This window comes from Triturus cristatus, chromosome 11 (genome assembly GCF_964204655.1).
Source record: "Triturus cristatus chromosome 11, aTriCri1.1, whole genome shotgun sequence".
In the NCBI taxonomy this organism is placed as follows: domain Eukaryota; kingdom Metazoa; phylum Chordata; class Amphibia; order Caudata; family Salamandridae; genus Triturus; species Triturus cristatus.
The window spans coordinates 1,166,626,210-1,166,639,033 of record NC_140594.1 but is presented as its reverse complement, the minus strand read 5'-3'; the positions used below and the strand labels follow the sequence as shown (position 1 = coordinate 1,166,639,033).

General features: G+C 44.7%; 1 protein-coding gene across 1 annotated transcript in view; it reads left to right on the top strand.

Moving 5' to 3' along the window:
* LOC146788647 (IgGFc-binding protein-like) overlaps positions 1 to 12,824 on the top strand; it is a 279,601-nt gene that overhangs the window by 101,360 nt on the left and 165,417 nt on the right. The window contains exons 15-16 of the mRNA XM_085635859.1: positions 2,929 to 3,212; positions 3,630 to 3,901. Of these exons, the coding sequence (XP_085491985.1) occupies positions 2,929 to 3,212; positions 3,630 to 3,901 (556 nt within the window). The remainder of the gene's footprint in view (positions 1 to 2,928; positions 3,213 to 3,629; positions 3,902 to 12,824) is intronic.

Genomic DNA, 12,824 nt, shown 5'->3' with positions numbered 1-12,824 from the left:
AATCAATGCTGCATTAACTTTGTTGGCTCTAAGTAAGAAAACTACATTGGTCCCTTTAATGGGATCCAACGTCACCTTTCATTCAGTAAAAGTTTTGTGATTGAGGGTGCAAGCATTTGATTGCTTTCTGAGTAATAGCCCCAGTTTGCCTTTGTTCGCTACTACTCCACTGGCGTACACTACATGATAGCATTTCTATGAACTAGAGGTAGCTTGCTTCTAGGAATCAAGCTACAGAGTGAATGTCCCTTAGTTCATGAAGACCTGAAGTGCTAGAGGGAATTTCCCCCCAGTTACTGAAAGTCTAGAGTGGGTTTCCTGAGGTGAATTAAGGTCTAGAGGAAGTCTCTCCTTAGTCTTCTAAGGCCTAGAGTGAGTCTCCTAAGGTCCAAGGGTGTCTCCCCTTAGTCACCTAAGGTCTAGAAAGTGTCTTTCCTTCATCACATAAGGTCTTGAAATAGTCTCCCCTTAGTTTCCTAAGGTTCACAAGGAGCTTCCCCTCAGTGTCCTAAGGTCTTGAGGCAGTCTGCCCTCAGTCTCCTAAGGTCCACAGGGAGTCTCACCCTAGTCACCTAAGGTCTTGAAAGGGTCTTTCCTTCATCACCTAAGGTCTAGAAATAGTCTCCCCTTGGTTTCCTAAGGTTCACAAGGAGCTTCCACTTGGTCACCTAAAGTCTTGAGGCAGTCTGCCCTCAGTCTCCTAAGGTCCACAAGGAACCTCTCCTCTAGTCACCTATGGACTAGAGAGAGCCTCCCCTCCGTCACCCTAGGGCCACAGGCACTCTCACCTTAGTCACCTAAGGTCTAGAGGGAGTCTCCGATTCATCACCTAATAGCCACAGGGACTCTCACCGTAGTCACCTATGGTCTAAAGGGAGTCATCCGATTCATCACCTATGTTCTTGAAATGGTCTCCCCATAGTCTCCTATTGGTCTAGAGGCAGTTTTCCTTTACTGACCTTCTGTCTAGAGGGAGTCTCTGATTTGTCACCTAGGGTCTTAAGGTAGTCCCCCCTTCATCACCAAAGTTCTGGAAATAGTCTCCCCTTTGTCTCCTATTGGTCTAGAAGGAGTCTTCCCTTTAGTCACCTACGGTCTAGAAGGAGTCTTCCCTTTAGTCACCTAAGGTCTATAAAGGGTCTTACCTTCATCACCTAACGTCTAGAAATAGTCTCCCCTCAGTTTCCTAAGGTTCACAAGGAGGTTCCCCTTGGTCACCTAAAGTCTTGGGGGAGTCTGCCTCAGTCTCCTTAGGTCCACAAGGAACCTCTCCTCTAGTCACCTATGGAATAGAGGGAGCCTCCCCTCCATCACCTAAGGGCCACAGAGACTCTCAGCTTAGTCACCTAAGGTCTAGTGGGAGTCTCCCCTCAGTCTCTTAAGGTCCACAGGGAGTCTCACCTTAGTCGCCTAAGGTCTAACAGGAGTCTCCCCTCAGTCTCTTAAGGTCCATAGGGAGTCTCACCTTAGTCGCCTAAGGTCTAGCGGGAGTCTCTGATTTGTCACCTAGGGTCTTAAGGTAGTTCCCCCCTTCATCCCCTAAGTTCTTGAAATAGTCTCCCCTTTGTCTCCTATTGGTCTAGAAGGAGTCTTCCCTTTAGTCACCGACGGTCTAGAGGGAGTTACCCCTCAGTCACGTAAGGTTTGGATGAAGTCTCCCCTTAGTCTCCTGAGGTCCAGAGAGAGTCTCCCAAGGATCATAAGCCATACTGCAACAGACTTTGGTTGCAAAGTGAGGTGAAGTTTTCTGGTTTTGCCTAGACCTGGTTTTCTCAAATGATATAACACCTAAAAGGAGTTTTCACTGATGGCTGAAGATACTGAGCGATGTTTCATTAATTACCAAAGATCTAGTCGGGATTTCTTTCGTTGTGCTTTAAAGTCTAGAGAAATTGACTCAAGGACATATTGAGCTTCCCCACGTCTCATAATGTTTAGAGGGAGTTTTGGTCCCTGCATCAACTACCCCTATGGGTGACATAATTGAAATGTTTTCTTTCATCTTACAAGTGTGTTGTCACTTTACCTTTGTGTGAACTGCTGTACATCACACATACATTACCAGGCAGTACACTTCAAGGTGATAAGTAAATAGTACCTACAAGTGCTATCTAACAGGGAAATGTATGTTTTTGAAATAATTGTGGCTGTGCAGCTTCTTTCAGCTTGGTGTCATTATGATTGAAACACTGGCTATATGTGCATTATAAATGCCTGTGGCAGGCCTTCCATTTTCATCTCTTATTTATTTTCCATTGAGCAATAGAAGCATTTTAGGGTAACATGGGCAGAGAAGTTGTCTAGATGGATGAAGAAGGCGCTAAGTTTAAAGACTGGTTGGGATAACAGTTGAAACGTACATCACTTGAGTATCAGGTGCCCCTGAGATAGAATGGGATCTCAGATTTAACCACACATGGAAGACCTTTGACCTTAGAATGGAGATCGAACTAGAACGAATTATGGTTATTGATTAGGAAGAAGATAAAAAATATGTAATAAGTTGCTGTGGGTAACAGATTTTGCTGAAGAAGTATTCTCTATCACAATTGAATAAAAACAAAAGGAAATGCAAACACAGAGCAGGCACAACATTTGGAACTGATCCATCTTCAAGAGTAGTCCAGGCGGGGATATCCTGGGAGCAGATTGTCAACCCAGACAGATAACGCAAACCATTGTGTTCCTTATGAGAAAAATCAAAATTAAAAAAAGAAGGGTTATAATTGTTAAAAAGCAAATGCCTGTTTTAGATGGAAAATGTCCTCATACAGTAAAACCTCTCATTCTTTTGTTTGTTGTGAGTTTCAAATGTATCGAAACAGAACAAAAAATCTATTTTGTAAGAAGACATTATAAATAATTAAGGGTTTTCACGTGGATGATAAAAAGAGATAACGTGCTCCTTCCTGTTTTGCCTTCACTCAGGTTAATCAAATTGAAACGTTTCCGCCAATCACCATATCTGGCATGACGGTATCACTTCTTGGCTCCTACGTGATGGTGACCACAGACTTTGGCCTTGAGCTTCAATTTGATGGTGACCAGGAACTCCTTGTCAGAGTGAAGGAATACCACAAAGGCATGCTGTGTGGATTGTGTGGGACCTACACGGACAACAAGCAGGACGACTTCTTGACACCGGATGGAGCTATAGTCCAAGATGTCAATCAGTTTGGAAACAGCTGGAGAGTGCCCGATAGTGAATGGATGTGAGTATCTATTTACACAGAGCCATAGGGGTAACTGTTAGGGTAATACCGCGAGGAGAAACATCAGGCCATATTCATTCCATGAAGGATACCTCTTGGTCCGAACCAGCCACAAAACAGTGTGAGATCATTCATTTTATGTGCCTGTTACTGTTCTCAGGCTCAAGGCATCTCACCCCTTATGTGAGTAATCCTTTATCACAAACCCAGAAAATGAGCATCTCTTTGGAATCATATTATCTCCACAGCTTAAATCTGTACAATTCTCAATAACTCTTATTTTAATCAGGCCATACATATAAAAGAAAATGTACTTCTATTTTGAAGATAATCATATATGCTCCTATCAGCTTTTTGGGGCAAGACCTTTCATATCAATGTGTACAACTCATGACCAATCTGCCTTTGTCCTAACAGTTGCAGCTCAACTCCTCCTCCTCCCGTAACCTGCTCACCCTCCTTGCAGCAAGAATCCGAAGGGCAGTGCAGGATCCTCACCACAGGGAGCGGTCCCTTCGCTGCCTGCCATGCGCATATACCTCCTGAGACGTACTTTGAGAGCTGCGTCTATGATGCGTGTGCCAATGGGGGCAGCACAGAGTGGCTCTGCAGAGCACTGGAGACCTACGCAGAAGCCTGCAAAGCAGCAGGAGTAGACCTGGGAGATTGGAAGAAGGGCTCCATCTGCGGTGAGTGCCAGTGGATCACGTCGCCTTATCAATAATGTGTGCAGGGTTCCTTTGAAGCGAACAACCTTTCAATGTAATTCAAAGTTCAACTTCTCATTGGTTTTTGCCTCTTACTTTAACATAATATGTTAAAGCTTTCTTAGGCATGAGACAATCTTTCAAAGCCCTGAGAAAATTACTGCACAAAGATGTCTCCAGGCAACACATCTTGAAAGCTTTGTACTTAATTAATAATGCCTTCTTTACTCGAGTAGCCTGTGAGTATTTTAGTTGGCAAGTACACCCTGGAGATTTCAACATTTGGAATGGAATAAAGTTCGCCAATTTACATTTGAAAAATATATGGTTCTACATCACGCACATCTGTACATTCAGCTGACTGCAAATGATACTCTGAAGTATTTTTGCAACTATAGAATTGTTAATCTCAAAGTTAGCTCATCTTGTGCCATACAGTTGATGATGGTCATAAAAGTATAGTTTGTTAATCATACAAGCATTTGTACTTTTAGTTAACACATTTCCTCCAGTTGCCACCTCTGTTTATTCTTCTTTCAGAAGGTTCTCAATCAATCAGGGGTTTGTATAGCGTGGCTACTCAAGGTGATGGGGGTGGTGCTGCTTATCCATCTGGGTTCTTAGATGTCGACTCGTGCAATGCATTAGCTTAATTCCAGATTCAGGGGGGATAGCAGTACCCTAAGAGATGGGTTGTGTCAAACCCACATCTCTGGACTTCAGTGCCCTGACAGGGTTTAATCATGTTTTCGTGGATTCTGCCAGATAAAGAGGAAACAAGGGTCAAACCTCTCTGAGGTGGCTAATGAACAACTCACTATTAATTCATTTTGGAATTGTGGAACACATTTTTAATAAGTAAAAAAGCAAACTTAACACCCCTAACTCAGTGATAATAAACCGATTTAGCACAACATCCCGAAGTAAGCAAAAATACTGAGCTGTCAGTTAAACTCTGTATTAGATAACTCTTTTGTACAGATTTGGAGACTTTCAAGACTTGTCACACCAAATGTCTTTAATTAAGGTGTCTCTCCAAACTACACTGAACACCCTCACACAGGAGTGTGTGAGGATTCACATGGTTTGGCATGTAGCTTTCTACTGGGGAACACAAGCAAAACTACTCCTTTGAAATGAAATGTGCCATTGCATTCATTCGAGTATGTATTTGGAGCACACCTAGCCAAATACAAAAGCAGGAATTGCACAAGGTGAATAGTAAGCATACAGTCAAGGAGTGATAGAAGAGAAAGTGGGCGCTGCACAGGGTCTCAGGCAAGCCTACAGTCAAAGAGTATAGGAGAGGGTACTGATTATAAGATTGTTACTGTCCTGTGACATGGATGTAGTGTTCATTAAAGGGGTGTGTCTTCAACGTTTTCCAAAATTGGAGCAGTGTTGGAGCCGTCCTCAGGATACAGGATGTTGTTCCTTATCCTGGGTGCACAGATGGACTAGGGCTGCTGTTTTTTTTTTTTCTCTTTTACACTTCTTAGTCTCTAGTCTGAGTATCCAGTCTGATGGCGTGCTAAGAGCCATCAGAGATGGTGAGCTTGTCTGCAGGAAATGTGCGTGTGTGTTGGGGGGGCAGGAGTTTGTGAATGGTCCTGTTTGCTTTGTTCATGATGCTGGTGGCTTTGAAGATGGTGCGAGTCAGTAAGGGTGGCCAATGGATTTGCATCAGGGTGAGAGTGATATGTTTACTGGATGAGATGTTTCTGTAGCTGTAAAATGCCCGTAAGAGTTGCCAGAGTGATTTCTGAGAGGCATTGGAGCAGGGCATTCCCATCACACAGATGTAAGAATAGGAAGTCTTGAACAGCAGTGCTGACGTCTGTTTCTGGAAAAAAACTGTTCTTTCTTTAGAAGAGGGAGCTGTTACCGAGCCTTCTTTGTGTTGTTTTGGCAACATGATGCTTGACGGTGAGGTTGATATTCAAGTTAAATCCAAGTGACTTGGCCTTCCTTAAAAGTTGGGTTTGAAGCTGTCAAGGCTCATGTCACGGAGCAAGGTTTGTACTCTTTCTTGCGTGGTGTTTGTGGCACATAAGAGGAATTCTGTCTTGATTGGGTTGATCTCCGGGTAGGCGCTGAACAGCCAGGACCGGATGAGTAGCAAACAATGTTTGAGGCTTTTTGATGCCTGAAGCCGAGGAGACATTGAGTTGTGTATTGTCAACATATTGGTGAATCTTTTTGGTTTTATGTGTGAATAGAACCCTTAGTGGCTGTATGTCAAGGTTGAAGATGACAAGAGAATGTACAGAACCCTTGGTGCCTCCACAGATGATAAGGATCTTTTGTGGCCTGTTGGTGCACATGTGAACAAACTGGTGGTGACAGTAGAGGTGTCAGGAGACCCAGTCAAGGACATTACCAGTAAATCCCCCTTGAGACTCCGGGCTGTGGATGAAGGTTGGATGGCTGACTGTGTTGATGGAACGGGTCATCATCTGTGGTCAGGCGGGAATCATCTAAGAGGTGTGAGGTTGCTTTATCTGTGTTGAAGGAATGGATCATCATCTGTCGTCAGGAGGGTGTGGTCTAACATGTATGACGTAGCCTTCTCTGTGTTTAATGTGAACTGAAACTTGATTAGGAGTCATTAAGAAGATGGTTAGCACAGTGAGATAGGGATGGTGAGGTGGTCGGTGCAGTCCAGGAGTACAAGTGGCTTGCATTGGACTTCTGATATTGTTGAAAAGATGAGGACACGGATGTGGCCTTTGGTGTGTGTTGTCTGGGTGATGTGTTGTAACACATTGAGTGAGTAGATGAGGTTGAGGAGGGTGTTTCTTGGTTTTTACTTTGACACTGTGCATTCTGGGAGGTTGAAGTCACCCACAAGGGTGATGATGGTGTGTTTGATAGATGAGTTGGGGAAGAGATCTGAGAATTCATCAATGAAGTGTTTGTTCTGCTTGTAAGGCCTGTTGATGGCATATCAGGAGCTCCATGGAGTTGAGTCTCACTTGCTTGCCCAGGGTGTAGGACCAGGATGACATAGGAATGGCAGCTAGGCGTCTTTCCTTCATATAGGCACAGTCCTCACAATGGATGCTGTATGTTATGGTAACAAGGACATCTCGGATATGTGAGGATGTGGGGGTGAACTGTGTCTCTGTGATACAGAGTGTGTCAAGATTGTGATAGGAGAGAAGGTCTGTGATAACTGGTGCAAGGAGTACTACATAGCGAGCGTTAATGGCCATGAGTTGGAACGTGTATTCTGTGGTTTGAGAGTCTGTGGTAGTTAGTGGGATATGTACAAGGTTGTGTCTACGTGTTATGAGGATGCTATGTGAGTGTTTGTTTCATCACAGTCTGCGTGTGAATGTTGGGATTGTCCATATGGGGTCCGTGGTGTGGCACAAGATCATATCTTACCTTGCAGGTTTCAATGGAAGAGTGGTTCTCTCCCGAAGCAAGTCGTCATTCTGACAGGTCTAAACAGGTAATGCCCCTGCCTGTGTCCACCCTTTGCTGGGGATGCCGGATAGTGAGATGTCCTGATGAATTGACTTAAGTAAGGAGAAGACAGAAAGTGATGTCACTTACAGTGCAGAGTGATGATGGGAAAGGCAGTGAAGTCACTTCCTGTTCAGATATGTGAAGGGAAATGAATTCTTTTTGCCTGTCTCGTTCTTTTAAAGATGGTTTTGGTGGTAAAGCAATGCCCTCACTTCGTGTGCATATGGATGATGGGAAATATAGCCCCGTTGCCTGGCTTCTTCTTCTAAAGATGATTTGCCGGGGAAGCCAGTGATGTCACGTCCTGTTCTGATGAGTGATGGGAAGTGAAGTTCTGTTGCCTGGCTTCTTCTTTTAAAGATGAGCTTGGCTGGAAACGTATGATGTTGCTACGGTGCAACTGGGAGATGGTAAATGTCAGTGCTTAATTCGTCAAATATGAAGTGCCAGGGCTCTGGCCAGGAGGCCACTGCAGCTTGCACTCCCCATCGCCCCAGTCATCGCTACCAAAAAACTACAAACCATCTCTCCTGCATGTAAATGAGACAGTACAGATTATCACAATCAGAAGAAGGATGAATAAAACGTCAAAGACGAGTGGGCTATATTTAATGAGGTCCAGTATACAGGCCCTGAATTGGTCAAACGGAAAGGGTATACAGTTCCTCTGTTCATAAAGGAGAGAGTGAAGGATACTATCCTCAGAATTAGACTAAGTGGGGAGTGGTGTTCAATAAGCCTAAAGGGTATCGGACTGTGTGGGGTGGGGAAACCCACATTGGTGGAACTAAAACCCTCACACACCCAGCAAGCTAGGTGTCATGCTTCATCATCTGGGTTTTGCTCCTCGTCGGGTCGGCGCTGCAATTCCCGACGGGCACCCAGAGATGGGGCTCTTTGGCGGAGATCTTTTGTTCCTTGCCGAGGGTGAGTGCAAGTGAGGGCCGGGGAGGTGTAGACGTTAAGTGAGTGTGGTTAAAAAGGGTCGGTTAGTCTGAATAAATGATTTTATTAGGTCAGTAAACCACCCTGCTAAAAATGAAAAGAGGGGTGGTAGTTTTGACTAAAATGGGTCAGGGACTACTCTACTCTGCTCTGGTGGTCGACATGTTTCATGCCTACAAGGTCAGGAGGATCCAGCGGCAATTCATCAGGACCAGTGATTACAACTATCTACAACTATGTGAGGGTGTGATACTAATTATTTACAGTGATAAAAACTGCCCTCAGTAAGTGTCGGAATAACTAGACTCTTACTTTCTGGACCGGCCTATAGAAAAGGAAAAAGGGAACAAAACAAGCACCAGCGTACATTAAGACGCACACTTAGTCCAATTAATTCATAGAAACAGGAGCTAAAGACTCCTCATATGCATTTTCGGTAAACACAATTTGCATTACATATTGGTGGTCATGCATAAGTGGATGCATGGTGCAAAAACGTGCCAGGTGAGCTGATCTGGAATAAAAATATAATATAATTCATTAGAACCACTCTGAATCTTACGTAAAGTGCAACAATGCTCACCTAACGTATTAGAAAGTGCCACTCCAGTCGGTACTTGGCGAGCCTCTTGGGGATGCGAACTTGCCTACTGTAGATAAGGGTAAAGATTGAAGAGGCAAGGGGCTCATGCTAAGGTAGATGCATGCTCCCTATTCGTAAAGATCAAAAAGGGAGAGATGACAAGCTACCGCCCAAGTCCCGTGACACGCGAAAGGCTAATACTTTGATTTAATGTATTCCGCCAATTCGCTATATCATCAAGGACATAAAAGCTGGCAAAATACCCCGTCGCGGCCCGTGATCGGAAGGACCATGACCGCGCAACGATCCGTCAACCAGTCCCAGGCGTCTCAGGAGACAGAGAGGCGACCGGGGACGGGTCGTCACAACAGCCGAGGGGCGCCGATCACAGAGACCGGGGGAGTCTCAGCGTAACCGGTGGGATATTAAGGCACTCCAAGTAACTACTCACAGTTTAGTCGCCCAAGGGTGGTGTAAAGACCTACCCTGCTCCGCCGAAACCGGGAAGTGGAGTCTGTTTCCCGCTGTTCGGTTAAAGTGAAAAACTCGTCCTGCTAGATGGATACTGATTGGTTACCGGACACCGGCGGGGGAAATCAGACAAGAGGTCTAGTTACAAGGGTAAACACGGGTGCCATCTTGGAGAAGGGTATCCCACTAGAATGTGAATGGTGTATGTGGCGTAAGAGAGTCAAGTAGTCCTCACAAATATCAGTAACTCTTAGCTTAAGAATATATGGCCATATACTTGATCCATATCAGACATTGTTGGATAGTAAAGCTCGTGGATATCATTAAATATGGTATTGTATCTGATATACGAGTGACGAAAAATGTGTGGCAAGTTGATGTTATTTGTCTAGGGCTTGCAAACGGCAGGCTTGCAGAAGGTTTAGATAAGTGGGGGACTGACAAGGTACTGCCGGCGGTGGTCTCGTCATCGGGGACAAATTTGGGCGCCATATTGGAATGGAGAGGTATATAATGTGATTATTCTAGAGACCACATATAATTGTCAAATAGCAGGGCGCTACAGAGCATCATTCTCGAATGCGAATCACGCAATTAGTGTTCTGATGTCATAGGAGAGACGTGCTAGGTAGAAAAATTGTATGTGAGTTTATTCCAACCTGGAGGTGTATATCGTGGAAGTGTTGCAAGATAGTCATAAAGTTCCCAGTTGCTGTCACTAGTTGGTAGATGAAATCCCTTCCTCAGTGAGGTATTACTCGAAGGTGGGAATGCAGTGGAATAGAGGTGTCATGGGAAACGAGGATAAGCCCTCTCAAGCTCAGTGTTGTGGGGTGAGGTTTCTCCCTGTAATCATGGGAGTCAAGGGATATATCCTCTCGCTCACAATGCAGTGGGATGGTGTTCCACCCTTAGGTAAAGATAACTTATAGGGATTGAAATATAGGTGTCGTGTGAGTTTCAATGAGTTAAGGAACCCCATGGTATGTCATCGTTAAGACCACGTGTATCCGAAGACAGTTTATGGACCCATCTTTGTTCCAATCTAAGAAGAGATTGTGGTGGCATGCCTGGATGTGATTCAAGGACAACCCATCTCAAGGAGTCTGCTGTGTGATGTAGATCTTTGAAATGACAGTATAATTTTGTGGTTTCCTTGGAGCATCTGATATTACTTTTGTGCTCTGTGATGCGTGTCTTAATTGATCTTGTCGTCATCCCTATGTAATACAAAGCGCAAGGGCATTGTAGTAGATAAATGCAATTCTTGGAATTGCAATTCGTGTGACGTTTCAATTTCCAGGTTAGATTGTCAGATAAGGCCAATTCCTTAACGGTCATTGTTTGTTGGCAAGATGTGCAACTGCCACACGGGAAGTGTCCTGTGACTGGCGGGAGTCCCCACAGGGTCGCCTGGGTGTTCTGTACTGCCTTTTTTGGTCTGGTGTGAATCAGGATATCTTTAAGGTTTTGCGTTCTCTTAAAGGCAAACCTTGGTTGTGGTAAAGTCAGATCTCCAGCCGCCAGTATCCCCCAGTGTTTCTTAATGACTTTTTTAATGTTGTTAGAAGATGGAGTAAAAGAAGTCACACAGGTCAGGATATCGGTTTGTTCACGGGTCTTTGTCTCTAGTAAAACTTCTCTAGGGTTATTCCTTGCCCGTTTCATGGCGTTATTGATAGTGGCAGGAGGATACCCTCTCTCTTGTAGATTACTGGCAAGGCTATTTGCCTCTTTTTTATAGTCCAGCACAGAACTACAATTTCTCCTTAACCGGAGGAACTGGCCGAACGGCAGATTGTCCCTCAACGATTTGGGGTGGTGACTGCTATACAACAACAGGCTGTTTCTGTCCGTTGGTTTTTTATAGAGACTAGTGGTTAAGACTCCTGACTCCAATCTGATGTCTAGGTCCAGGAAGGGAATGTGTGAGGGGGAGGTGTGATTGGTAAATCTCAGGTAAGGATTTTGGATATTGATCCATTGGCAGAACTCATCACATCTGCTCATTGGACCCTTCCAAAGGATGAGGATGTCGTCAATGAATCGCCTCCACAATATCAGATTCTCATTAAAGGGGTTGTTGGGACTCTGAATGATTTCCTCCTCGAAGGCTGCCATATAAAGGCAGGCTAGACTAGGGGCGAATGTGCTGCCCATAGAAGTACCCTGGCATTGATGGTACAGTTCATTCTTAAATCTGAAGAAGTTCTCGGTTAATGCCAGGGATGCTAAATCCATGATAAAAGACACCGGGGTGGGTGATGTCCATTCTTCCTTACGTAGTGCCTCCTCGATCACAGTTAGGGTGGCTTGTTGTGGAATATTGGTGTAAAGTGCCTCCACGTCAAGAGTGACGAGGAGGCTAATGTCCCCAGTAGGTGCCAACCCTTCAATTGTTCTTAAGATATCGCTAGTGTCTTTGATATAAGATGGTATTTTTAGGACCAGGGGTTGCAAGTAGTGGTCCACAAACCTGGATAGAGGCTCCAGGATTGAGCCAATTCCCGACACGATGGGCCTACCTGGGGTGGGAAAGGTTCCCTTATGGACTTTAGGCAAGGTGTAGAAATATGGTGTTACGGGATTAGGTGTATTGAGGAAGTCAGCCTCTTTTTTAGAAATCCACCCATTGGTCTCAGCCTCGAGAGTTAGGCTGTTGATGGTGTCCTTCAGTCTGGGAGTAGGCAAGGAACAAAAGATCTCCGCCAAAGAGCCCCATCTCTGGGTGCCCGTCGGGAATTGCAGCGCCGACCCGACGAGGAGCAAAACCCAGATGATGAAGCATGACACCTAGCTTGCTGGGTGTGTGAGGGTTTTAGTTCCACCAATGTGGGTTTCCCCACCCCACACAGTCCGATACCCTTTAGGCTTATTGAACACCACTCCCCACTTAGTCTAATTCTGAGGATAGTATCCTTCACTCTCTCCTTTATGAACAGAGGAACTGTATACACAGTACAGATTATTCCAGGTTCCCAAAGATAAAGGAATGGCTGGGGAGGCAGATCTGAGCAATTTTTTAATGTACATTGATTTCCTGTACAACTGTTATACTGCTCATCTCTAAATGACATGAGCAGCGCCACCTTGTGGCATACTGCTCTAAGTGTGGTGTTGACAATAAGGTGCCGGTGCCGAGCACCGGAAACCAATTAAGTGCCGGTGCTCAGCACCGGAAAGCACCGGCTCAAATTAAGCACTGGTAAACGTTGTGATGTGGTGTGGAAAACAGTAGTAAACCTCCATGTTTCATGGTGATGAATGTGAAGGGGCTTTTCCAGGGAGAAAAATGTTACTTGTTAAAAAAATATTTACAAATACATGCTTTAGCATTTTTCTCTGCATCAAGGGAGTATTCTAAGCAATCAACTATGAAGAAGACTTTCAGGGTTCATTGTAAATCCCATGAAAGGCAAAGATCTATTCCAA